The sequence below is a fragment of the Aquarana catesbeiana genome, linkage group LG13, assembly GCF_042186555.1.
Source record: "Aquarana catesbeiana isolate 2022-GZ linkage group LG13, ASM4218655v1, whole genome shotgun sequence".
In the NCBI taxonomy this organism is placed as follows: domain Eukaryota; kingdom Metazoa; phylum Chordata; class Amphibia; order Anura; family Ranidae; genus Aquarana; species Aquarana catesbeiana.
The window spans coordinates 205,825,966-205,853,828 of NC_133336.1; the positions used below are offsets into that span (position 1 = coordinate 205,825,966).

Consider the following 27,863-nt stretch of genomic DNA (forward strand, 5'->3'; position numbering starts at 1 on the left):
GTTCTTGAGTCCTTTTCTATTAGTGATTAGATTGGCATGCAGGAAGTTGGCCTTTCTGCCCAGGAACAGGTGCAAGCTCATTTGACCTGAGGGATGGCAGCCTTTGGGGCAGTTATGCCAGGATTTCAGTGGAAGATATATGTGAGACAGCTAGCCTTTCACTCGACTTTACAGCCGTGCAGTCAGCAAGTTCTGCAAGGTTTGGAATCAGACATATACATATTTTTTGTCTTTGGCAGCTTTTCTTTGATTGTCAGTGTTGCTTTTCATGTGTTCTCTCTCACCCATTTATTCAGCTAGTTATATCCCGTTGTCTGCTGATGTAAGGTATGACCAGGAATACAGAAAATTGCTTTCAAATACTGTAATTTTACTTTTTTGGCCTGTCCTCACGTCAGCATAGGACTCCCTCCCAAGTGGCCTGTCACAGGCTAGGTTATTGAACACTTCAGTGTCTTTTATTTAGCTATGAAGAGGTGGTCCTATAGGGTGCCAGATGAGGCATTAACTCATTGTGTGCTGATGTGTGGACAGGCCAGGAAAGGAAAATTACGGTAAGTATTTGATAACAATTTTCTGTATTCTCACCAGGGAATGGGACATAATTTGGGGAATGAATTGTCACTATTGAAGTGACACTAAAGATTTGAATATATTTTTTAAAAATAACAAACATGTCATACTTACCTCCACTGTGCAGCTCATTTTTCACAGAGTGACCCCGATCCCCATCTTCTGGGGTCCCTCGGCGGCTGTCTTAGCTCCTCCCCGTCTCTGATAACCCCCTCTGGGAAGCGCTCTCCAAGGGGGTTACCTTGCTGGCGCACTTCTGAGTCCTGTATTCGGCGTCCATAGCTGCCGACTACAGGACTCAGCCCCGCCCCCGACCCTTGTGTCATTGGAGTTGATTGACAGCAGCGCGAGCCAATGGCTGTGCTGCTATCAATCTATCCAATGAAGAGCCAAGAAGACCGAGCAAAGAAAGAGCACGTTCACAACGCTGGACTTTCCAGGGCTCAGGTATGTAAAACGGGGGGCTGGGGGGCCAGTGATCGTAAGATTTTTTACCTTAATGCATAGGATGCATTAAAGTGAAAAGAGATGAACCTTTACAACCCCTTAAGAATACACAGTTGAAAGATATAATAAAAGAAGAAAAGATCTGCCCATATCAGGAATTAAAACACAGGGGTGATTGAATGACACTGAATGAATGGAGGTATTTACAGCTAAAACATTTTGTATCAACTCTACCACAGCCAATTAGAAAGGAAGAGGATCTGCATTTAATGGAACATCTTTGTAATGCACAGGAGACAGTGAAAAACTCTGTAGCACAGATTTATAAAATACTCACAGGCTTGGAAGAGCTGAGAATCCCTCCATTCATTAGAAAATGGGAAAGGGAACATTATTAGAAGAATGACAAAGGGGGGCGTGGCTTGGACATGGCCAAGTGAGGAAGCAGAACTCCAGAGCACATCACATACAGCAGCTGAAACAGCCTGAGCCAGCGGACACCTTGCTCCAACACGGACCACACAGCTAAGAAACAGGGGCACTTCACAGCATGGCACCGGCTCCATAGGAGCATATTTCAGCGGCGGATGGCAGCCACTTGGCGGGACACCTAAGAGGGCGGCCGGGAAGGGCAGCGGGATGGACGATACGGCAGAGACCCGAGTGCAGCCAAAACCAGCTATGTCCCCCATCCAGACTCCACAAATTGTAAGGGACACTGCCCCCCTGACTCCTCTGGCTTTTCAGCCTCACTAGACCAGGGCTCGGACATCTCAGAGCTGGTGGGGGACAGAGACTTAAAACAGCACATATGGTCTCTCCCCGCAAGAGAGGACCTGGACCGCTTTGCCACCAAGGTAGAAAAAGCCTTTAAACAAGACATAGAGCAGCTGAAAGTGGACACCACTCAGCTAGGCAACAGGCTGGAAACACTAGAACAGAAAGAGGAAGAAGCATTGCCTGCCATCACACAGCCAAGGGACAAATGCACAACCCAGGGATGAGCCGAACACCCCCCTGTTCAGTTCACACCAGAACATGCGAACAGGCAAAAAAATTGTTCAAACACCCGAACACCGTTAAAGTCTATGGGACTTGAACATGAATAATCAAAAGTGCTAGTTTTAAAGGCTTATATGCAAGTTATTGTCATAAAAAGTGTTTGGAGACCTGGGTCCTGCCCCAGGGGACATGGATCAATGCAAAAATTTGTTTTTAAAAACGTCTGTTTTCTCAGGAGCAGTGATTTTAATAATGCTTAAATTGAAACAATAAAAGTGTAATATTCCTTTAAATTTCATACCTGGGGGGTGTCTATAGTATGCCTGTAAAGGGGCGCAAGTTTCCTGTGTTTAGAACAGTCTGACAGTAAAATGACATTTCAAAGGAAAAAAGTCATTTAAAACTACTCGCAGCTATTAATGAATTGTCGGTCTGACAATACACATAAAAGTTATTTGATAAAAACAGCATGGGATTTCCCCACAGGGGAACCCTGAACCAAAATTAAAAAAAAATGGAGTGGGAATCCCCCTAAATTCCATACCAGGCCCTTCAGGTCTAGTATGGATTTTAAGGGGAACCCCGCTCCAAAATTTAAAAAAAATGGCATGGAGTCCCCCCAAAAATCCATACCAGACCCTTATCCGAGCAACCTGGAAAAGAAGGGGGGATGAAAGAGCGCCCCCCCTCATGAACTGTACCAGGCCACATGCCCTCAACATTGGGAGGGTGCTTTGGGGTCCCCAAAGCACCTTGTCATCATGTTGATGGGGACAAGGGCCTCATCCCCACAACCCTTGCCCGGTGGTAGTGAGGGTCTGCGGGCGGGGGGCTTATCGGACTCTGGAAGCCCCCTTTAACAAGGGGACCCCCAGATCCCGGCCCCCCTGTGTGAAATGGTAAGGGGTTACCCCTACCATGTCACAAAAAAGTGTCAAAAATGTTAAAAATGACAAGAGACAGTTTTTGACAATTCCTTTATTTAAAGTCTTCTTCTTTCCATCTTCTTTCTTCTATCTTCTTTCTTCTATCTTCTTTCTTCTATCTTCTTTCTTCCTTCATCTTCTTCTTTCTCTGGTTCTTCCTCTGATCCTCTGCTTCTTGCTCCTGTGTTCTCATCCGGTATCTTCCTCCGCGGCGTCTTCTTCCCTTGCCAGACGAGAACACTGGAGCAAGAAGCAGAGTATCGGAGGAAGAACCAGAGGAAGAAGAAGATGGAGGAAGAAACCGAAGGAAGATAGAAGAAAGAAGATGGAAAAAAGACTTTAAATAAAGGAATTGTCAAAAACTATCTCTTGTCATTTTTAACATTTTTGACACTTTTTTTGTGACATGGTAGGTACATCCTTACCATTTCACACAGGGGGGCCGGGATCTGGGGGTCCCCTTGTTAAAGGGGGCTTCCAGATTCCAATAAGCCCCCCCCGCCCGCAGACCCCCACAACCATCGGGCAAGGGTTGATGGGGACAAGGTGCTTGGAAGGGACCCCAAAGCACCCTCCCAATGTTGAGGGCATGTGGCCTGGTACGGTTCAGGAGGGGGGGCGCTCTCTCATCCCCCCTTTTCCTGTGGCCTGCCAGGTTGCGTGCTAGGATAAGGGTCTGGTATGGATTTTTGGGGGGACCCCATGCCATGTTTTTTTAAATTTTGGTGCGGGGTTTCCCTTAAAATCCATACCAGACCTGAAGAGTCTGGTATGGATTTTGAGGGGGACACCCACGCCATTTTTTTTTAATTTTGGCATGGGGTTCCCCTTAATATCCATAGCAGACCTGAAGGTATGGAATTTAGTTGGACCCCTACGCCATTTTAAAAAAAAATTTGGTTCGGGGTTCCCCTGTGAGCAAATCCCATGCCGTTTTTATCAATGAACTTTTATGTGTATTGTCGGACTGACAATTCATTAATAGCCGCAAGTAGTTTTAAATTACTTTTTTCCTTTGAAATATCATTTTGCTATCAGACTGTTCTAAACACGAGAAACATGCGCCCCTTTACAGGCATACTATAGACACCCCCCAGGTACAAAATTTAAAGGAATATTATACTTTTATTGTTTCACTTTAAGCATTATTAAAATCACTGCTCCCGAAAAAAACGTCAGTTTTTAAAACTTTTTTTGCATTGATCCATGTCCCCTGGGGCAGGACCCAAGTCCCCAAACACTTTTTATGACAATAATAATACGAAAAAGGGGGGGTTGATGGTGCTTCCTAGTTTGGGTAAGGGTGCCAGATAATGGTATAACTAACCTTAACGGTGAAAAAATTTTTTTATAAAAATATATTACTCAGTGAGCTGTCAGTACGTGACTGGTAAATAGGCTGTTATTCACTTAAGCAGGACGATCCTGCCAGAAACATGGCTCATCTTCACTCAGTGAGCGTTTACCACTAATAAATATACCCTAATGTGTAAACCTCTAAGTGCATGCTAGGTTACTATCGCTCCAAATTACCAATCCTATATATTAGTGAAAACATAAGTGAATGTGTAAGATGATGCACACTTGTATAGACCTTATTAAAGCACATAAACCTCAATTAGAAACCATATAAGAAAATATACAATAAAAGAATATATATATAAGTGCACAAATGCTTAGTGGTAGTCCATAAATATATGTAGAAACCCCACTCAGGGTTAGCACCCCAATTAGTGAATACGAGTGTTCCAACAGGTCTTGGTGCACCTGTGTGTAGCTAATAGTCCATCAGGTAGATTAAATCTCCATTCATAGTAATTGACATAAAAATGTTGGCTGTGAGTGTTCAGAAATTCCACTTGTGACTTCCTGCTCCCCCTCAAGCATCCCCACTCACCAGATCCCCTCACCCCTACGGGGGTAATGCGCTTATCTTTAGGCCCACCACGGTTGCTCCATCGGTCTCGTCCAAAGGTCTGGGATATTTCACCTTCCTGTAGATGTTATCTCTGTGGTTGGCTCCTCATAGAGGAAAAAAGATATAGGCTCCCATAGTGTAGTAAAAAACGCTAGGTTTTATTTAAGAAACAGCAACTTGATCCAAACAATAACAACTAATTAAAAAATTATATGTATAAAAAATATATTTATAAAATTCCTGGATAGCCTTGAGGCCCTGAAGGGCCTGGTATGGAATTTAGGGGGACCCCCACGTCATTTTTTTTTCTAATTTTGGTTCGGGGTTCCCCTGTGGGGAATTCCCATGCCGTTTTTATCAATGAACTTCTATGTGCATTGTTGGACCGGCAATGCAATAGCCGTGAGTAGTTTTAAATAGTTTTTTTCCTTCGAAATGTCATTTTGCTGTCAGACTGTTCTAAACACAGGAAACATGCGCCCCTTTACAGGCATACTATAGACACCCCCCAGCTACGAAATTTAAAGGGATATTACACTTTTATTGTTTGACTTTAAGCATTATTAAAATCACTGCTCCTGAAAAAACGGCCGTTTTTAAAACTTTTTTTGCATTGATTTTTGCATTTTTTCCTGTTCGCATGTTCTGGTGCGAACCGAACAGGGGGGTGTTCGGCTCATCCCTACTCCCCATCTTCTTACCTCTGTGTTTATTACCAAGAAGGAGGAACCACACTTACCCTCACCAGATTTTACAGATCCCGGAATGTCGCCTGGACAAACCCCTCTAATGCAACATGGCCACAATTAAGGTAGTGTCATACAATGTACGTGGTATGTGCTCTCCCAACAAATGAAATAGGCTGTGGTTAGAATTAAGAAGACTGGGGGCGCAGGTATTATTCTTGCAGGAGACCTATTTCACATACGCTTCACTCCCAAAGCTACCCACTCACTTATTTTCACAATGGTACATGCGCAACTCCCCAAAACCCAAATCAAGGGGTACGGCCATAGCTATACACAAAGATTGAAAATTCCAACATTCAGATAACAGAATAGACCCCCAAGGTCGCTATGTGTTCCTGAAGGGTACTATAATGGGACAATCATACACATTTGCTACATTGTACGCCCCTAATACCCAGCAACTCACATTCATAGACCAAGTTTTCTCTAAGCTGGCAGACTTTCGGGAGGGTAGATTAATCCTAGGTGGGGACTTCAACGTTAGCCCCGACCCCGTGTTGGATACCTTGGCAAATAGATTAACACACTCTCACACCTTTTTTAGACACTTCCAGAGGTCCCTCCAGGGATATATCTTGGTGGACTGCTGGAGAGCACTACATGCGTCTGAAAGGGACTATAGCTACTATTCTAGTGTGCACAAGGTGTAAACTAGAATTGATCTATTACTAGTGGATCAAGGTTCTCTTGACTTGATATTAGGAGCAACCATAGACCAGATAACGATTTCTGATCATGCACCAGTGACACTCTCACTATCCCAAGCCCTGACTAAAGCGAGAACCTGGAAACTGAACAAGAACCTGTTAGATGACCTGGGAGTGGTGACAGGGGTACAGGAGACTCTGACATACTATTTCGCAGATAATGCAAAACTTAATAAAGAGAGGCAGGTGGATTGCCAGAGGGTACTGCAGGCTTTACAGCGCCAAGCTCAGTCATAAACGAACGACGAATCCTGAGGAATTTCGACGCCTGACTGAGCTACGACAGCTTTTCTCTAAATTGCTAGATCGCAAAATAAACCGCAAACTACGCTACCTGGCCCATACCTATTACAAAAATGGTAACAAGTGCGGCAGGTTACTGGCGCGAGCTCTCCGTAAAAAAAGACTCCCAGCACACATGCATAAGCTCCACTCCACTACGGGAGTACCTGCACAACAAACATGAAAAATAGCATCTATGTTTCGTGACTACTACGCAACCTTGTACAATCTGGACTCCACCTCCTCTCCAGCAGATGTAACCAATAAACAGTCTCGTATAAAAACCTACCTCTCTTCAATAGGGCTCCCCACCCTATCCCCGGAACAGGCGACTGACTTGGAATGCCCAATCACTACAGCTGAATTACTAGCCACGATTAAGTTTCTGCCTACTGGCAAAAGCCCCGGACCTGGCAGCTTCACTAGGGCATACTACCTAAAGTTTTTTGACAAACTACAGGCCCCTCTCTGTACCCTCATTAACTCCTTAGCGACCAATGGATTTCTACCACAGGAGTCTTTGCTCGCGCACATTACAGTGCTCCCAAAAGATGGGAAAGACCCCACTCATCCACAAAGTTATCGCCCAATTTCCCTACTGAACACGGACCTTAAAACCTTCTCTAAAATTATTGCTAACCGTTTGAATCATTTATTACCTGAATTGATACACGCAGACCAGACAGGCTTTATAGTGGGAAGGGAAGCTAGAGACAACTCCAACAGAGCCCTCCAGCTTATTCACTGGGCACGTACACATGATCGGATGCCTCCATACTTGATTCTGTCCACAGACGCAGAGAAGGCGTTTGATCGTGTGGACTGGGACTTCCTGAGCGCTGTGCTTGAGGGCACTGGTTTGGGCTCACACATGCTGCGATGGATTTCGGCACTTTACGTGTCTCCCACTGCCCAGGTCAAGGTGAACGGCGGCCTCTCCTCAACGTTCCCCATCTGGAACAGCACGAGACAGGGATGCCCGCTCTCGCCCCTTTTGTTTGCGCTGGTCCTTGAACCGTTATTGCAGAAGGTCAGAGCCAATCAAAGCATCAAGGGGGTGCAGGCGGGCTCCCTCGAGCACAAACTCTCTGCATATGCGGATAACATATTGTTCCACGTGGTGGATCCCCAGGTCTCATTGCTGAATCTGATGGGAGAACTGACTGCATATGGAGAGGTATACAATTTTCGGATAAATTACACTAAGCCAGAAATATTACCAATAACTATTCCATCAACCATGGCGGTCTCCCTGAAAGGATCTTTCCCTTTCACGTGGGCCACCCCCTCCATGAAATATATAGGCGTTCAGCTCACGGACCGACCAGACTCCCTTTATACACACAATTATATACCCCTACTCAATAAGATCTCTCATGATTTACTGACATGGGACAAGGCACTGGATTTATAGCTTATGTACACCATACCCCCTTCCAGCTTGGAGGGGAGGCCTGTCCATATATGGTTCAATAAGTTTTTTATTGATTTTTTCAACAAGTATGTAAACATATAAAAAAAAGAAAACAGAAGGAAGGAGTGTAAACAGTGCCAGTTACCTGACAACAGGCCTCCTGGTATACAAATATTTCTTACAAATGCTGAAATAGTGCAATCGTGTACAAGTGCAAAGGTCACTATAAATAAAGCTTTATGTGAAACCCGTAACCGAGTGTCTGTTGACATGTAAACATTAACTACCCTGGTCAGGGGTGCCCCTTTGGGAGCCTGCTGCACCCCGAGACCCAGGGAGTCTGAAAAAACCAACTAAAACATAGATTGTCAAGAGTATAATTAGTGACAAGATTTCCGATATCTATTTAAATAAAAGGAAATCTTATGGGTTATGTTGCAGCTAAAGGAGAATACAGGAGACATAGTAGAGGAAGAGAAGAAAAACAGAGTAGAAGGAGGAGTAAGTGTAGGATAGAAGAGGGAGGGAGGGGGAGGGGGGAGGGGGGGTGGGGAGACAGCGAGCCTCAGTCTATAGACGTGGCCATAGTTTAAGTCTATGGTCCGGTGAATGTGGAATTTTTTTTTTTACCTCCTATGTGGAGTTCTTAGCCAAGAGTCTCTGTTTGAGTTTGTCTGAGGTAGAGTAATTCCTCCAGATACTCCAGACAAAAGAAAACTTAGCTTGTTTGTCCAGGACTTTGGTCTACATTTCTTCCATGAGCATAAAACTGTTTACCTCACTTACCCATTCTATTAGAGAGGGGGGTGTAGTGGTTTTCCAATGCCTGGGTATGAGTTGTCTACCTGCACTAACAAAAAATTTCAATAGACTGTTTTTTTGTGACTTGATGGTCCCTGGTAAGATGGATAGGAGGGCAATGGAGGGTGATGGCATCAGTGGCTTATCATAGATGTCTGAATAAATCTGGAAAATTTGAGTCCAAAATTGGAGAAGCACATCGCATTCCCACCAAATATGAATATATGTACCTTTCATCGAGATGCATCTCCAGCACACGTTTGAGTTGGATGGGAACATGACCCTGAGAGTAGTTGGGACCCGATACCACCTCGATAGCAGTTTATAGTTTTTCTCCTGTGTATAGCTTGATATGGAGGTTTTGTTCTTAAAAAGAAAGGCTTTACTCCACTCTGCCTCAGTTATTTCTTTCCCGACCTCCACTGACCATTTAGTAGTATAGCTAGGTAAAGCTTCGTGGGTATGGTCTAAGATTGATTTATATATCAGTGATAAGGTGTGTCGTGGAGTCTCAGAAAGTGCGCACAGTTGTTCGAACCCAGTCAGGGGTCTTGAATTTGTCTGGATTTGTGAAGTTTCTTACAATAGGAATTTAGGTGTCCACGAGTGAGCCATGTCACCTTGGAAATAACGTCTGTTGGGGTGGATATAAATGTGCCTAAGGTGTTGTCTACAAATTGACGTGCCATGGGCCATAAGTCTCTGTTATAGATGTCTATCGAGTGGGTTGAGTGGCCTTCCGGAAGATTTGGGTTATCAAACAAGGGGGTGAGGGGGCTAGGTTCAGAGGATAATGAGTGGCTATCTCTCCTATGGTACCAAATCGCCAGGGCATCTCTAGTAAGGGGGGACAATGTTAATAATGATTTGTATGACTTATCATAGCCCCAAAGAAGCGCTCGTAGATCATATGTAGATAGGTCCTGTTCCACAGTTGTGGCGGCTTTGGTCATAGGGCGAGGGAACCACTCAAGGATACGGGATACGACTGCTGATGTGTGATATAGCTCAAAGTCAGGTAGGCCTAAACCACTCTTTGTGATAGGAGAGCATAAGAGTTTATGTTTCAGTCTCGGGTGGTTGCCCTTCCAGACAAATCTGATAGCCATAGATCAAAGGGTGCGTATCAGAGTCCTGGATGTGAGGCCGAATTGCAGAGGGGGTGCCCCTTGCGGCTAAGTGCAGCGTAACCCTGGGAGTGAGACAGGGAGTACGATGCCCAAAGGTGCACGGGTTGCCAGAGCGCTGTTGCTGAGTAGCAGATAGCAGGGAGCTGCTGGGGTGCGCTGGTAAGGTTGAAGGGCAACCGTGCAAGGAGGGATTCCAGGTATGAAGCCGTGGAGCAACCGGGAGCGGAGTCAGAGCCAGGCCAATGGTCATTCAGCACAGGAATCAGTCCAAAGTGAGGTACAGCAGGATAATCAGGAACAGAGAAGGTAGCCGAGCCGGGGGTCAAACACAGGAGGAGGATCAAGGTACAGATGCGGAGCCAAAGAATAGTCAGGTCCAAGCCGGGGTCAATGCAGGCGGAATACTGGAGCAGTCAGGCAAGCCGAGTAGTAACAGGAAGCAGATATCACAACAGGAACAAGGAGCACAGGAACAAGAAACACAGGAAGCTGATGATAATCCAGCAACCAGCATGCACCAGCAGCAGGCTTAAATAGGCAGAAGGGCGCCACCATGAGGAATACTGGCAGAATTACCTGTCCTACGGTTATCACCCTGACAGTGCGGAAATACGCAGAAGGGAGGGCAATGGGTAGGGCTTGGAATAGGTATAACAACTTAGGGAGTATATCCATTTTTAACGTGTTGATACGTCCTACCCAGGACAAAGGCAAATCCATCCGTTCCTCCGTCAACTTTCTAAGTTTTTGGAGTAAGGGGCTAAAATTCAGGGAATATATGTCTGAGGTGGCTCCTTCCACGCATTGCATCACAGTCACGTGACTTTTTCAATCCTTGAAAAAGTCACGTGACTGTGATGCAACGCGTCACGTGACTTTTTCAATCCTTGATAGGAGCCAAGGACGCTCTGTGCAGATCAGCAGTATCACACAGTGTACTGCAGTGAATCTGCTCCTGTCTAAGGCGGCTGACTGCTATAGTAAAACCTGCATATGCCTTATCATTATAAGGCACACGTGAGTGGATTGAAGTTTGCCTGTGTACCTTGGTATCCTAACTATTGCACAATGATTGTTTTTTTCTCTTATCTGCCTGTCAAATGAGATCTGTTTATGATTCTCACATTGGTTGTGAACAGAAGCAAAAGAAACATTGTTACTATAAATGTCAATGAGCACCTTAATTAAGCAAGTGTTTTTAAACAGCTTTGCTAGTGGGACCGGATCAAAGCTCTATACCAATCAGATTCTACACTTGTATAATTGAACCTTCTGAATACATCCCTATATATTTGTTTTTATGTTGATTTTTTATGTGAATTTGTTTTACACATTTGGTGGCACTAATAATTTTACACTTTTTTGATTGCTGGATTTTTTAGGAATTTTACTCACCGCTGGATTTATTTGAGTATTTATATTTATTTACATTTATTCATATATACTCATTTTTATGCACATTGTGAAGCGCTTCAAATATCATTATTTATTCTTTTTAAGTGACTCTGAAAACACTCTCTTTTGATAGCAGCCTCACTTGGTTTTATGTGTAATTATCAGCTATTTAGCATCACAGCGCTTTGTGTTTTATATATTCCTTTTCAACTATAAATATATGTCAAGATGGTATATAACACACAAGAAGGCACAACAATATCAACCAGAGAAATCACCATTGTGTTGGAGAGGTTGTAATATGAAGGGCACTATAATTCATATATGGTGGGAATGTCCTAAAATGCGAGAGTATTGGCAAGAGGTGGAGAAATGTATTGAAGAGGTTACAGGAATTGGAATACCAGACAACCCGTGGTGCTGTCTATTTCATTGTACAGATAAAACAATAAAGGAGTACAGTATTGCCACATTTGGTAAATGCGGCAAAGGGAGTTATCCCAAAAAAATGGCTAGACCCAGAAAGACCCTCAATAAGGGAATATTTTAAAAGAGTCAAGTACATACAGTATATAATATGGAGTACGTATGTAGTAGGGAAGAAGACAGGACAGAAAAATTTGCTGGAATTTGGGAAAAGTGGACAGACTTTAAGAAAACCAACAAATATGTAGAAATATGTGTGGAGTAAGAAACGAGTGGGAGGTAGATGGCGATGAGGAGGAGAGGGAGGAGGAAGGGGAGTCTGGTACAGGAGGGGGAGGGAGGTGGTATAGGGCAAAATAGTAATATATGTTTTTGGTACTTGTGATTTGCTGCTATTTCATTTTCTGTAAATATTTTATATTGAGAGAAAAAAGTAGAGCCTCATATGAGTTTCTTTTTAAATTGGAGTAAAGTGGTGTACATAGTAACACGTATACCTTGATCCACAGTCTGCTCACTCTTGGACATGTCCACCAAATGTGCACCATTGTGCTTGTTTGAGCACAACCATGGAAGCATAATGGAGAATACTGTGGAATAATGCATGCAGAACAGTCTGGAGTATAGTACCAGCTGTACACTATTTTGTATGCTTTTTCTAACATTAGTACATTCTTGGAACGTTTAGCAATATTCTGTGTCATGACCTGCCAGTCCTCTGGAACCAGCGCAGCCCCTAGCTCACTTTTCCATTGACCTCAATAGTTAGTTACTGGAGGTTTTCTCTGTGAGACAATAGTGGAGTATACGAGCGAGATGATACCTGAAGAGTATGAGCATGATTTGCAGATACTTTTTAAAAGAAGTCGGGCTGTAATGTGGAGTTTGCAAACAAAGAAGTTGAAAAACAAAATGTCTAAGCTGCAGGCAGCAACAATGCTCTTGCAATGGAATATTGTGGGAAGATCTGAGAGAATTGAATAGGAGTATCCGCATAGGGAACCTTTCCTTTTCAATCTGCAGTGCTGTCATTTTCTCAAAAATGCAATATGGCAACCTGGAGGTGTTCTTTATACAAATGGTATAGAGCAGGGGTAGGCAACCCCCGGCACTGGCGCCACAAGCAGCACTGGAAGCCCCTTTTGCTGGCACTCAACTCCCTCCCCATCTGCAGAGCAGTGCAGGGAAGTGTCAGTGAGACACTAATGCATTCCAATTTCATAATTCCCTACCTGCACTGAGGGGGAGGCACTGTGCCCCCACACATTGTAAAAGATGGGAAACATTGTTGGGTTATCTTTGCTGTAGGTGCGATCATCAGCTTTTGTGATGGGAAAGATTGGGTGCTTTTTTGCTAGGGGGGTCCCTGTTTACAGGAGGAGGAGGACTGTCATTGGCCACTGCTAAAGCCAATCACAATCCTGCTAGCCCTGTCCACCATCTGGAGGAAGATTATGCGCTTGGTTGCCACTACTGATCTCAGAAAGAAGATATTTCACTGTGATTGAGAAAACCCCAATCAGGTGACAGTTTGTAGAATTACTGTTGAGCTTCTGGGAACTTTGTTGAAATTATTCCTAAACCTTTGCGTCACTTACTACTGAACCCCTCTGCACTCTGTGTCTCTTTAAGCTACAGCCAGTATTCAGCGCAATGAAAATCAAACTCAACTTTTGCTGTGGTGCACTTTTTCTCAGCTGCAGGGGCCCATCTTATGATCCTGCACACAGGCCCACTGCTTTCAGAAAATACCCCTCACCTGAGCTGCTCATTGTGCATCCTATCCATATGCTTGTATGTGACATCACATACATCATACATCCCATACATCCCATACAAGCACGTGGGCTGGATGCAAGAGTTGAATCCAGCAGGATGAGTGTGTCAGGACAGTTAGATGTCTCTCATCTGTGCTTCCTTTCTGCACTCTGCATATCACTCATGTCATAGATGAGAAGGGAGTACAGCGGTGGAGCAGATGAGAAGAAGGGTACAGCGGTGGGGAAAATGAGCAGAAGGGGTTCAGAGGTGGGACAGAAGAGCAGGAGGGTACATCGGTGGGGGAGATGTGCAGGAGGTACAGTGGTGGAAGAGATGATAAGGGGCTTCAGCAATGGGACAGAAAAGCAGGGGGCTACAGTGATGGGGCAGATGAGCAGGGGGGTTAAGTGTTGGGCCAGATGCAAAGGGGGTTCAGTGGTGGGAAAGAAAAGCAGGAGGGTAGAGCAGTGGGGCAGATGTGAAAGGAGGTGTATTGGTGGGACAGATGAGCAGGGGAAACAGAGGTGGGGCAGAAGAGCAGGGGGTACAGAGTTGAGACAGATGTGCAGGAGGTACATTGGAGGGGCAGATGAGAAAGCGGGTTACAGTGGTGGGGCAGATGAGCAGATGGGTTCAGTGTTAGGACAGATGAGAAGGTGATACAGTAGTGAGACAGAAGAGCATGGGGATACATCGGTGGAGCAGATGTGCAAGGAGGTACAGTGGTGGGGCAGATGAGAAAAGGGGTACTTTGATGAGGTAGATGAGCAGCAGGGTAACAGTGGTGGGACAGAAGAACAAGGGGGTACAGTGGTGGGGCAGATGTGCAGGAGGTACAGTAGTGAGAAGGATGAGAAGGGGGTTCAGCAGTGGGACAGAAAAGCAGGTGGTACAGTGATGGAGCAGATAAGAAGGGGGTTCAGCAGTGGGAAATATGAGCAGGGGTTTCAGTGTTGGGGTAGATGAGAAGGGGGTTCAGCGGTGGGAGAGAAGAGCAGGGGGGTAGATCAGTGGGGCAGATGTGAAAGAAGGTGCATTGGTGGGACAGATGAGCAGGGGGTTACAGTGGTTGGGCAGAAGAGCAGGGGGTACAGAGGTGGGGCAGATGTACAGGGGGTACAGTGGTGGGGCAGAGGAGAAAGGAGGTACATTGGTGGGACAGATGAGCAGGGGATTACAGTTATGGGACAGAAGAGCAGGGTGGTACATGGGGCAGATATACAGGGGGCTACAGTGGTGGGACAGATGAGCAGGTGGGTAAATCAGTGGGGCAGATATGAAAGGAGGTGCATTGGTGGGACAGATGAGAAGGGGAACAGAGGTGGGACAGATGTGTTGGAGGTACAGTGATGGGGCAGATGAGAAAGGGGGTTACAGTGGTGGGACAGATGTGCAGGGGGTTACAGTGGTGGGGCAGATGTTCAGGGGGTTACAGTGGTGGGGCAGATGTTCAGGGGGTTACAGTGGTGGGGCAGATGTTCAGGGGGGATAATGATCTGAGGTGTGAAGGTGCATGAACTGGAGCTGATCTGAGGCGTGAGTGCAGGATGTTAACTTCTCACTACTACTCAAGTCATTTACAGCATTTACTTTATAAAAAATCCTTTTTGTGATTGAGAGTGTGAAGTTGACATTTTTTTATTATAAAATTGGCACTCTCAATTGTGCTCAAAAGGTTGCCTACCCCTGGTATAGAGAGATGGTGTACACAGATGGTGTACTGAACGCCCCCTGAAAATGTCATGTCCTGCTTGTGTGATTGGCTCACTAATTTTCCCAGAAGTCTGCACTAAGATACAAGTCAGATTTTGGGCATCCCCGCAACAAAAATGTCATTTTTGGTGAGAAACTGCCAAGGAAATCAGGGAAATCACGTCTAAAGAGATGCAGACCCTGCCACTTTCCTTATTAGAGCCCTGGAAGTGCAGCAGCTGATTGATAATTATAAAATTTCTCCCATTCACATTCACTCTCCACATGAACTAACAGCAATTTCTTCAGAATAACAAAAGCTATGAATCTGCAACAAAGTTTGTTACAATCCCTGCAATGTACATAGATCAACCAGAGCGGAGGATTTTTTCAAAGGGTTGAATGAAGGATCCAGGGAAGGCTCCAAAATCGCAGCTGTATCAAAATCAGTGGATGAAGGATGACCAGGAGGAGAGGTGAGAGTTAGAAAAACACTCATCCATCAAAGTGTATAGGAATGCTTATCTATGCTGATGTGACTTTTGTGACATAACATAAAAGGCTATGGGGCTGAATTCACACTGAAGTTCACTAGGAACCTTTTCCAAAATTGCACTATGCTGAGATTATCAGAGGGACATCATTGACTATAATGCGATTTCCCTTGTCATGCAATTTGTGGACTTCTAAAGTAGCACTGAAGTTGCATCAAAGTCACATCAAACGTGCAAGCAAGCAGCACTGCATAGTCACACTGGAAATTGCATTTGGATAGTGGGAAAACACAACACAAACGTGGCAAAAACACATCATGTGTTATGTTAAATGTAACAATACAGGAAAACCACTGCAAAAATGCAGCAAAAACTCATATGCATTTTTTGTACATTTTTGATACAGAGCAGTGTGAAAGTAACCTAAAGCACACTGGTTTATTCACATATATTCATTCACACCCACTTTATAACATGCACTGAACCCACCCTAATCGGTTTTCTATCAATCAAAAGGTAAAAACCAACTTCATTCATCTCTTCTTTCTGGGTAAGATTCAAAATTTCATAAGAAATGTATTTCTCTTTTGGTTACAACGACCTACCACATGTTACCTTCAGAGGGCGTTGTAGGGCCAAATTACAGTACATAGCTGTCAGCATTAGATGGAGAGGGTTGTTGGTGGTATTCCCACCATTTAAAGCGGAGTTCCACCCTAAAGTGGAACTTCCGCTCATCAGATTAACCCCCTCTCCGGTGCCACAATTGGCACCTTTCAGGGGGATGGGGTGCAGATACCTGTCTAATACAGGTATCTGCACCCACTTCTGGGCATAGATAGCCACAGATTAGCCTCAGATACCCGCCCCCATTGTGTTCTGGGAAACACAGTTCCCAGAACACAACAGGGACCAGTGAAGACGCGCAAGGCGACTCGCACATGAGCAGTAGGGAACCAGGCAGTGAAGCCGCAATGCTTCACTTCCTGAATCCCTGACAGAGGATCAGAGGATGGCAGCAGGGGCAGCCGATCGATCGCTCGTCTCTCGGCTTCGGCTGCTGACATCGCTGGACCGACATCACTGTATCCATTTATTAAGTGTCAGCAGCTGCAGTATTTGTAGCTGCTGGCTTTTAATATTTTTTTAAAGGTGGAGCTCCGCTTTAACCTACCTTTACTCTATCCAAAAATAAAAAAAATAAAAGGTTTTGCCTTTAGTTCTTCTTTAACCACTTGACCACTGAGCACTTAAACCCCTTATCTAACCAGACCAATTTTTAGCTTTCGGTGCTCTCACATTTTGAATGACAATTACTCAGTCATACAACACTGTACCCATATGAAATTTTTGTCCTTTTTTTTCACACAAACAGAGCTTTCTTTTAGTAGTATTTAATCACTGCTGGGTTTTTTATTTTTTGTGCTATAAAAGAAAAAAGACTGACAATTTGGTAAAAAATTGAATTTTTCTTTGTTTCTGTTATAAAATTTAGCAATTTATTAATTTTTCTTTGTACATTTTGGCCAAAATGTATCCTGCTACATATCTTTGGTAAAAATAAGTACAACTTGGTGTATATTATTTGGCCTTTGTGAATGTTATAGAGTCCAAAAGCTATGGTGCCAATATCTGAAAATTGATCACACCTGAAGTACTGATGGCCCCCCGAAAGAAGACATTCCAAGGTATTTAGAAAGCTGCATGGTGAGTTTTTCTGAAGTTGTAATTTTTTCCCACAATTCTTTGCAAAATCAAGATTTTTTTTCTTTTTTTTTCCACAAAATTGTCATATTATCAGGTTATTTTTCACACACAGCATATGCATACCACAAATTACACCCCAAAACACATCCTGCTGTTACTCCCGAGTATGGCGATACCACGTGTGAGACTTTTACATAGCGTGGCCACATACAGAGGCCCAACATGCAGGGAGCACCTTCAGGCGTTCTGGAGCACCCAGGCCAATTCTGACATTTCTCTCCTACATGTAAAAATCAACATTTATTTGCTAGAAAATTTCATAGAACCCCAAAACATTATATGTTTTTTTTAGCAAAGGCCCTAGAGAATACAATGGTGGTTGTTGCAACTTTTTATCTCGCACAGTATTTGCGCAGCAATTTTTTGAACGTTTTTTATGGAAAACTTTAAAAAAAAAAAAAAAACAGTAAAGTTAGCCCAATGTTTTTGCATAATGTGAAAGATGAAGTTACGCTAAGTAAATAAATACCTAACATGTCACCCTTCAAAATTGCACATGCTCGTGGAATGGTGCCAAACATCGCTACTTAAAAATCTCCATAGGTGACACTTTAAAAACTTTTACTGGTTACATGTTTTGAGTTACAGAGGAGGTCTAGGGCCAAAATTATTGCTCTCACTCCAATGTTCACAGCAATACCTCACATGTGTGGTTTGAACACCGTTTTCATATGTGGGCGGGACTTACGTATGTGTTCGCTTCTGCATGCAAGCACACGGGGACAGGAGCGCTTTAATTTTTTTTTATTGTTCATTTTACTTTATTTATTTTAGTTTGACACTTTTTTCCCCCAAAACATTTTTTTGATCACTTTCATTCCTATTACAAGGAATGTAAACATCCCTTGTAATAGGAATATGGCATGACAGGTCATCTTTACAGTGAGATATGGGGTCAATAAGACCCCACATCTCACCTCTAGGCTGGGAAGCCTGAAATAAAAAAAAACAATCCTGGCTTTGATCGTAGCGGTGAGTTGGTAGAAGCACCGGAGGGGGGACGTCCCCTCTTGCCTCCCGTAAGAACGATCAAGCAGTGGAACAGCCGCTATGATCATTCTTATGGTGTAGGGAATCTCCGGCTGAAAAAGCTGATATCTGAATGATGCCTGTAGCTGCACCTATCATTCAGATATCCCTGCACAAAGTCAAGGACGCCATATGACGGCCATCAGGTGGGAAGTGGTTAAAAATTGCAGAGTATTGTGGGGTATTTCAGAGTATTGTGGGGTATTGCAGAGTATTGTGGGGTATTGCAGAGTATTGTGGAGTATTGCGGGGTATTGCGGAGTATTGCAGGGTATTGTGGGGTATTGCAGAGTATTGCGGGGTATTGCAGAGTATTGTGGAGTATTGCGGGGTATTGCAGAGTATTGCAGAGTATTGCAGGGTATTGCAGAGTATTGCAGAGTATTGCGGGGTATTGCAGAGTATTGTAGAGTATTGCAGAGTAGTGCAGGATATTGCAGAGTATTGTAGAGTATTGCAGAGTATCGCGGGGTATTGCAGAGTAGTGCAGGGTATTGCAGAGTAGTGCAGGGTATTGCAGAGTATTGCGGGGTATTGCAGAGTAGTGCAGGGTATTGCAGAGTATTGTGGGGTATTGCAGAGTAGTGCAGGGTATTGCAGAGTATTGCAGCATTGCAGGGCATTGCAGGGTATTAGAGTATGGAAGGATGGCTGAGCATGGATGGATGGATAGCTGGATGTGACTGCAATTGTCACAGAGCAGCGCTGTGGGTACTACAGATCCAGCCCACAGAGCTGCTGCCATCCGATCTCTCCCCCTCTCCTCTCACACTGTAACGATCGGTACACAGAGGGGAGGGAGGAGCCGGCGTCATGACATGACGCTGGTTTGTTTAAATGTGATCGCTCCATCATTTGATGGAGCGATCGCATGGTAAACAGCCGTGATCAGCATGATGCGCTGGGTCCTCTGGACCTGGCGGTCATGGAAGTTCTCAGGTGCACGCCCCAGGGGGGGCGCGAGAGTGGGATTCTGGGAGGATGTCCATGGACACCCACCCAGAATAAGCCGACCGTGCTGCAGCTGTCTTTCGGCTATGGCCCAGTTGGCATGTGGTTAAAGTGGATGTAAACCCCATTCCTGAAAATTAACCTGGGCACATATATATGTAGTGTTTACTTATCTCCAATGCCCTGTGTGCAGTGTCTTTCTGCTGCTTTGTTCCTCTGTTATCAGCATGATAACTTCTGACAAGCTCTTTGACAGAAGCTCTGACAAGCTCTTTGGAGATAAAAGCACCTGGAGATTTGTGTCAAAGTGGGTGCTATTAATAGATTAACAGAAAGCTTGTCTATTCACAGAAAAGCTCTGCATGTTTCTTCCTTCCTCTGCCTATGTGGAGGGGGGTGTGTGCCTTTCCTCCAATCATCTCACACACAGTGTATGCCCAGACTCCACACCCAGTGCTGGAACAGGAAGAAAACAATCTAACACAACGTTCCCTTTCTAAACAGTGTATAAAGCTGGAGACAGCAGATATACATGTACAACGTATGTAGGAGGATTTGTTTCATCTCTGTGTATCATCTGAGGCTGTTCCCTTCACTGGGTATATATGAGGGTTTACATTCACTTTAAGTCTTATCTGATGTATTCAGATAAAGAGATGTGTACAGTCTGCATATAACAGAAAACAAATCACACCGATAATTAGTCATTTCTCTGGAAAAAACACCTGAAAATACCAAATTATTACAGCAATGTGATTATTCAGATTAAATATTTACCCCAAACTCTTGATATTGTGTAGAGCCGGTATAAGTTTCCTCAATCCTTCACTCTGAATATTACATGAATATAGATCTACTTCTGTCTCTCTGCAGGATTGAAGGATAAAAGACAGCACAGAGCAGTCCAGAGGGCTGAGGGGGACCTTAGAAAAGTCAACTTTGTTTGATCCAATACATTGTGTCACCAGAGCCTTATTCCTGCTCTCATAGAGATAGTAGAATACATTAAGAAGATCTCTTTTGTCAGATCTTTGGTCTGAGATTTTCTTCTGGATCCAGGTGATGACATGTCTGGCAGCCTGAGTAGACAATTCTCCCACATGAGACTTTAACATGGATCTAGTAGAAGAGTCTGAGAGACCGCAGAGGAAACGGAGGAATATTTCAGCACGGTCGTCTTTGTAAGATTCAGCCTCATCAAGTGTTTTCTGTAATCTTTCAGGATTATTGTTCATAAAGTGGACAAAAGCAGCAAAAAACTCCTGAAGAGTGAGATGTAAGAAGGTGTAATCCACATCGGGAGGCTGACCAGATTCCATCATGAAAGATGAAAAGACATGATTATCATTTCTCACACTGAATGACTCCAGATGACGATCATCAAATACAATCATGTGATTCATGACTCCATGTTCTGCCATCCACCCAATAGATGTCAGCAGTTCCCGGGCAGTGTGACCACCATCTTTATTCTGGTTGTGATTGGCCAGAATGTTGGAGACAAAAGTCACAAAGAGTTGTGTCACGGTTTTGGGTAATGATGTCATCAGCTGATCGGTGATTGTTGGTTGGGATCTGAAGCACATTGATAACACTGTGCAGATGATCCAGCAGTATGATGGGATATAACAGAAAGTGTACAGCGTGTCATTCTCCTCCACATAATGAAAAGCCTTCTCTGATAATTCCTCATTTCCAAAGAAATTATTGAAGAAGATCCGTCTGTCTCCATGGAGAAATCCCATGATCTCAGCTATTCTCTGGAAAACACGGGTATCCACTGATGCCACTCTGGTTGGACGGCTGGTTATCAGTACAGAGCAACCCTTAAGAAGACTCTGCCTCACCAAACTGACCACAATCTCACCAAAATGTGATCTCTGTTTTGGATTGGACAATTTACTTGATCTGAAATCCATTTGGTGAATACTTTCATCTAATGCATCAAATATAAACAGAAGTCTCTCTGGATCTTGTAAAATATCTCTAATCTGACTCTCCAGATATGGATACTGATGAAGAATCATCTCCTCCAAGCTGACCTCTCCCAGTCTATTAAGGTCCCGGAATCTGAAGAGGAAGAGAAAGGCAAATCTCTGGTAGTGTTTTCCGGTCACCCAGTCATAGACAAACTTCTGCATCAGTGTGGTCTTCCCTATTCCTGGCACTCCGCTCACCATTACTACATGTGGTACACATTGTGACTGGGGGTTCCATCGGAACAGCTTGTTGGGGGAAATGTGTTCCAGTCTAGTTTGTGTTTCCTTCAAGCATTTCTCATGTTTTACCCCAGTCTGTATTATCTCATTCTGGGAACGTTCCCTGAACTGATCGGTGGAGACTACAATCAGATCCACATAACGATCATTGATGAGGAATCTTTGTGGTTCCAGGGTAGTTCCTGGGGGTCTATGCTCCACCAGAGTCTCAGTCTTCTCCATTAGATATTGCTTGTGCTTTTCCTGAATATCTGGGAATATAATGGAAATATTTTATGGATCAGGAGAAGTCAAGAATGTTGATATCATTTTCTTCTGTATTGATCATAATATTAGTATGGTTTTATCATTACTACATTTTTATTACAAATGATTACAATACAGATTACTTTGTGTGGTCATCCATATTACTGGAGAACAGAGATTTATTTTCTCAGCAATATATAAACACTTTTTATCCTTATAAAGACATGACAAGTACAGAAAAATACCGGATATACTTGTCCCCTAAATACCTCTTATGACAGAGAACACACAGCCCTAGACAGTTCAGGTTTTCTATACTCTATTACCTGAAAACCATGAAAGAAAGGAAATGGCGCTCACAGTGATAAATAAATATCTTGATTTGGTTACAGATATAAAATGATGTCTTCAGTGGAAAAACATAATAATAGATTTCCAAAATCAGTAACAAAAAACAATACAAAGCAATATAGAAAGTCCGATGTGACAGATCCCAACACCAAATAAGAGCTTCAATATAGAGATATCTTCTAGTTCTTCTCACCACTGGTGATCAAAGGATAGATGGCAGTTTTCATGGGGCAGTTTTAATGGAGGCAGTTTTGATGGTGCAATTTGATGGGGCAGTTTTGATGGGTCAATTTGATGAGGTCAGTATGATGGGGCAATTTTGATGGGGCAATTTGATGGGGCAGTTTTGATGGGGGCAGTTTTGATGGGGGCAATATGATGGGGCAGTTTTGATGGGTCAATTTGATGAGGTCAGTATGATGGGGCAATTTTGATGGGGCAATTTGATGGGGCAGTTTTGATGGGGGAGTTAGATGGGGCAATATTGATGGTGACAGTTTTGATTGTGCAATTTTGATGGGGGCATTTTGATGGGGCAATTTTGATTGAGCAGTTTTGATGGGGCAGTATGATGGGGCAAGATGATGGGGCAATTTTTATTGGGGCAGTTTTGATATGGGCAATATGATGGGGCAGTTTTGATAGGGCAGATTTGATGGGGCAGTATGTTGGGGCAATTTTGATGGGGGTAATTTTGATATGGGCAATATGATGGGCAGTTTTGATAGGGCAGTATGATGGGGGCAGTTTTGATGAGGCAGTATGATGGGGCAATGCAGTTTTGATGGGGCAGTATAATGGGGCAATTTTGATGGTGGCAGTATGATGGGGCAATTTGATGGGGGCAGTTTTGATGATGGGGCAGTTGTGATGATGGGGCAGTATGATGGGGCAATGCAGTTTTGATGGGGCAGTATAATGGGGCAATTTTGATGGTGGCAGTATGATGGGGCAATTTTGATGGGGGCAGTTTTGATGGGGCAATTTTGATGGGGCAGTATGATGGGGCAGTAGAATGGGGACAATTTGATGGGGCAGTTTTGATGGGAGCAATATGATGGGGCAGTTTTGATGGGGCGGTGTGATGGGGCAATTTGATGGGGGCAATATGATGGGGCAGTTTTGATGGGGCAGTGTGATGGGGGCAATTTGATGGGGCAGTATGATGGGGCAATTTTAATGGTGGCCCTATGATAGGGGCAGTTTTGATGGAAGTAGTTTTGATAGGGGCAGTATGATGGGGCAATTTGATGGGGCAGTTTTGATGGGGCAGTATGACGGGGGCAATTTGATGGGGCAGTATAATGGGGCAATTTTGATGGGGCATTTTTGATGGGGGCAGTTTTGATGGGGGCAGTATGATGGGGGCAGTATGATGGGGCAGTTCTGATGGGGCAGTATGATGGGGCAGTATGATGGGGCAATTTTGATAGTGGCAGTATGATGGGGCGATTTGTTGGTGGCAAATTGATGGGGACAGTTTTGATGATGGGGCAGTTTTAAAGGGGCATTTTTCATGGGGGCAATTTTGATGGGGCAGTATGAGGGGGCAGTATGATGGGGGCAGTATGATAGGGGCAGTATGATGGGGCAATTTGATGGGGGCAATTTGATGGGTCAATTGCGATGTGACAATTTTGATGGTGGCAGTTTTGATGGTGCAATTTTGATGGGGGCATTTTGATGGGACAATTTTGATTGGGCAGTTTTGATAGGGCAGTATGATGGGGCAGTTTTTATGGGGCAGTATGATGGGGCAGTATGATGGGGCAATTTTTATGGTGGCAGTATGATGGGGCAATTTGATGGGGGCAGTTTTGATGATGGGGCAGTTTTGATGATGGGGCAGTTTTGATGGGGCAGTATGAGGGGGCAATTTTAATGGTTTCAGCATGATAGGGCAATTTTGATGGGGGCAATTTTGATGGGGCAGTATGATAGGGGCAATTTTGATGGAGCAGTATGATGGGGCATTTTTATGGGGGCAAGTTTTGATGGGGCAGTTTTGATGGGGCAGCATTATGGGGGCAATTTTGATGGTGGCAGTATGATGGGGTAATTTTGATGGTGGCAGTATGATAGGGCAATATGATGGGGGCAATTTGATGGGTCAATTTCGATGGGCAATTTTGATGGTGGCAGTTTTGATGGGCGTTTTGATGGGGAAATTTTGATGGGGAAATTTTGATGGGGCAATATTGATGGGGCAGTATGATGGGGCAGTTTAATGAGGCAATTTTGATGGGGGCAATATGATGGGGCAGTTTGATGAGGCAATTTTGATGGGGGCAATATGATGGGGCAGTTTTGATAGGGCAGTTTTGATGGGGCAGTTTTGATGGGGCAATTTTGATGGTGGCAGTTTTGATGGGGCATTTTTGATGGGGCAGTATGATGGGGCAATTTTGATGGGGCAGTATGATGGGGGCAGTAGGATGGGGCAATTTGATGGGGCAGTGTGATGGGGCAATTTGATGGGGCAATTTGTTGGGGGCAAATTGATGGGGACAGTTTTGATGGGGGCAGTATGATGGGGCAATTTTGATGGGGCAGTATGAGGGGGCAGTATGATGGGGGCAATTTTGATGGGGGCAATATTATGAGATAGTATGATGGGGCAATTTGATAGGGGCAATTTGATGGGGCAATTTCGATGGGGCAATTTTGATGGTGGCAGTTTTGATGGTCCGGTTTGGTTGGGGCAGTTTTGATAGGGCAGTATGATGGGGCAGTTTTGATTGGGCAGTTTTGTTGGGGCAGTATTGATAGGGCAGTATGATGGGGCAGTTTTGATGGGGCAGTTTTGATGGGGCAATTTTTATGGTGGCAGTATGATGGGGCAATTTGAGGGGGGCAATTTGATTTGGGTAATTTAGATGATGGGGCAGTTTTGATGGGGCAGTTTTGATGGAACAGTATGATGGGGCAATTTTGATAGTGGCAGCATGATGGGGCAATTTTGATGGGGTAGTTTTGATGGGGCAATTTTGATGGGGCAGTGTGATGGGGCAATTTTAATGGGGCAGTATGATGGGACAGTTTTGATGGGGGCAGTATGATGGGGCAATTTGATGGGGGCAGTTTTGATGGGGGTAATATGATGAGGTAGTTTTTATAGGGCAGTATGATGGGGCAATTGAGAGGGTGGCAGTTTTGATGGTGGTAGTTTTGATGGGGCAGTATTGATGGGGCAGCATGATGGGGGCAATTTTGATGGTGGCAGTATGATGGGGCAATTTGATGGGGGCAATTTGATGGGGGCAATTTCAATGGGGCAATTTTGATGGTGGCAGATTTGATTGTGCAATTTTGATGGGGGCATTTTGATGGGGCAATTTTGATGGGGCAGTATGATGGGGCAATTTTGATGGGGGCAATATGATGGGGCAGTTTTAATGGGGCAGTATGATGGGGGCAATTTTGATGGGGCAATTTTCATGGTGGCAGTTTTGATGAGGCAATTTTGATGGGGCATTTTTGATGGGGGCAGTTTTGATGGGGCAGTATGATATGGCAGTTTTGATGGGGCAGTATGATGGTGCCAGTTTTGATGGTGTAATTTTGATGGGGGCCTTTTGATGAGGCAATTTTGATTGGGCAGTTTTGATGGGACAGTTTTGATGGGGGGCAGTTTTTATGGGGCAGTATGATGGGGCAATTTTTTTGGAGCAGTATGATGGGGCAATTTCATGGGGGCAGTTTAAATGATGGAGCAGTATGGTGGGGCAATTTTGATGGTGGCAGCATGATGGGGCAATTTTGATGGGGCAGTTTTGATGGGGCAGTGTGATGGGGCAATATGATGGGGCAGTTTTGATGGGGGCAGTATGATGGGGCAATTTGATGGGGGAGTTTTCATGGGGGCAGTTTTGATAGGGGCAGCTTTGATGGGGCAATATGATGAGGCAGCTTTGATAGGGCAGTATGATGGGGGCAATTGAGATGGTGGCAGTATGATGGGGCAGTTTTGATGGGGCAATTTTGATGGGGCAGTTTTGATAGGGCAGCATGATGGGGGCAATTTTGATGGTGGCAGTATTATGGGGCAATTTTGATGGTGGCAGTATGATGGGGCAATTTGATGGGGGCAATTTGATGGGGGCAATTTGATGGGTGCGTTTTGATGGGGAAATTTTGATGGGGCAATGTTGATGGGGCATTATGATGGGGGCAGTTTTGATGGGGCTGTATGATGGGGCAATTTTGATGGGGGCAGTTTTGATGGGACAGTATGATGGGGCAATTTTGATGGTGGCAGTTTTGATGATTCAATTTTGATGGGGCATTTTTGATGAGTGCAGTTTTGATGGGGCTGTATGATATGGCAGTTTTGATGGAGCAATTTTTATGGGGCAGTATGATGGGGCAATTTTGATATGGCAGTAGGATGGGGGCAGTGTGATGGGGCAATTTGATGGGGCAGTATGATGGGGGCAATTTTGATGGTGGCAGTATGATGGGACAGTTTTGATGGGGGTAGTTTTGATGGGGGCAGTATGATGAGGGCAGTATGATGGGGACAATTTGATGGCCCAGTTTTGATGGGAGCAATATGATGGGGCAGGTATGATGGGGCAGTATGATGGGGGCAATTTCATGGGGTAGTATGATTGGGCAATTTGATGGGGGCATTTTGATGGGGCATTTTGAGGGAGCATTTTGATGGGGGCAGTTTTGATGGGGAAATTTGGATGGGGCAGTATGATGGGGCAGTATGGTGGGGCAATTTTGATAGTGGCAGTATGATGGGGCAATTTGATGGGGGCAAATTGATGGGGACAGTTTTGATGATAGGGCAGTTTTGATGGGGGCATTATGATGGGGCAGTTTTGATGGGGGCATTATGATGGGACAATATGATGGGGCAGTATGATGGGGCAACTTGATAGGGAAAATTAGATGGGTCAATTTTGATGGGGCAATTTTGATGATGGCAGTATGATGGGGCAATTTTGATGTGGCAGTTTTGATGGGGCAATTTTGAAGGGGCAGTTTTTATGGGGCAGTTTTTATGGGGCAGTTTTTATGGGGCAATTTTGACGGGGCAGCATGATGGGGAAATGTTGATGGTGGCAGTATGAAGGGGCAATTTAATGGGTACAAATTGATGGGGGCAGTTTTGATGGGGCAGTATGATAAGGCAGTATGATGGGGCAATTTTGATGGTGGCAGCATGATGGGGCAGTTTTGATGGGGCAATTTTGATGGGGGGCAGTTTTGATGGGGCAATTTTAAAGGAGGGCAGTTTTGATGGAGCAATTTTGAAGGGGCAGTATGATGGGGCAATTTTGATGGGGCAGTATGATGGGGCAGTAGGATTTGACAGTTTTGATAGGGGCAATATGATGTGGCAGTATGAAGGGGCAATTTTGATGGGGGCAGTTTTGATGGGACAGTATGATGGGGCAATTTTGATGGGTGCAGTTGTGATGGAGCTGTATATGGCAGTTTTGATGGGGCAATTTTTATTGGGCAGTATGATGGGGCAATTTTGATATGGCAGTAGGATGGGGGCAGTGTAATGGGGCAATTTGATGGGGCAGTATGATGGGGGCAATTTTGATGGTGGCAGTATGATGGGAC

At 44.4% G+C, this 27,863-nt stretch overlaps 1 protein-coding gene across 1 annotated transcript in view; it reads right to left on the reverse strand.

Moving 5' to 3' along the window:
- Window positions 1-27,863, reverse strand: part of LOC141117755 (NACHT, LRR and PYD domains-containing protein 3-like) — a 646,257-nt gene that overhangs the window by 316,397 nt on the left and 301,997 nt on the right. Inside the window, exon 8 of the mRNA XM_073610770.1 lies at window positions 20,242-21,934. Coding sequence (XP_073466871.1) covers window positions 20,242-21,934 — 1,693 coding nt within the window. The remainder of the gene's footprint in view (window positions 1-20,241; window positions 21,935-27,863) is intronic.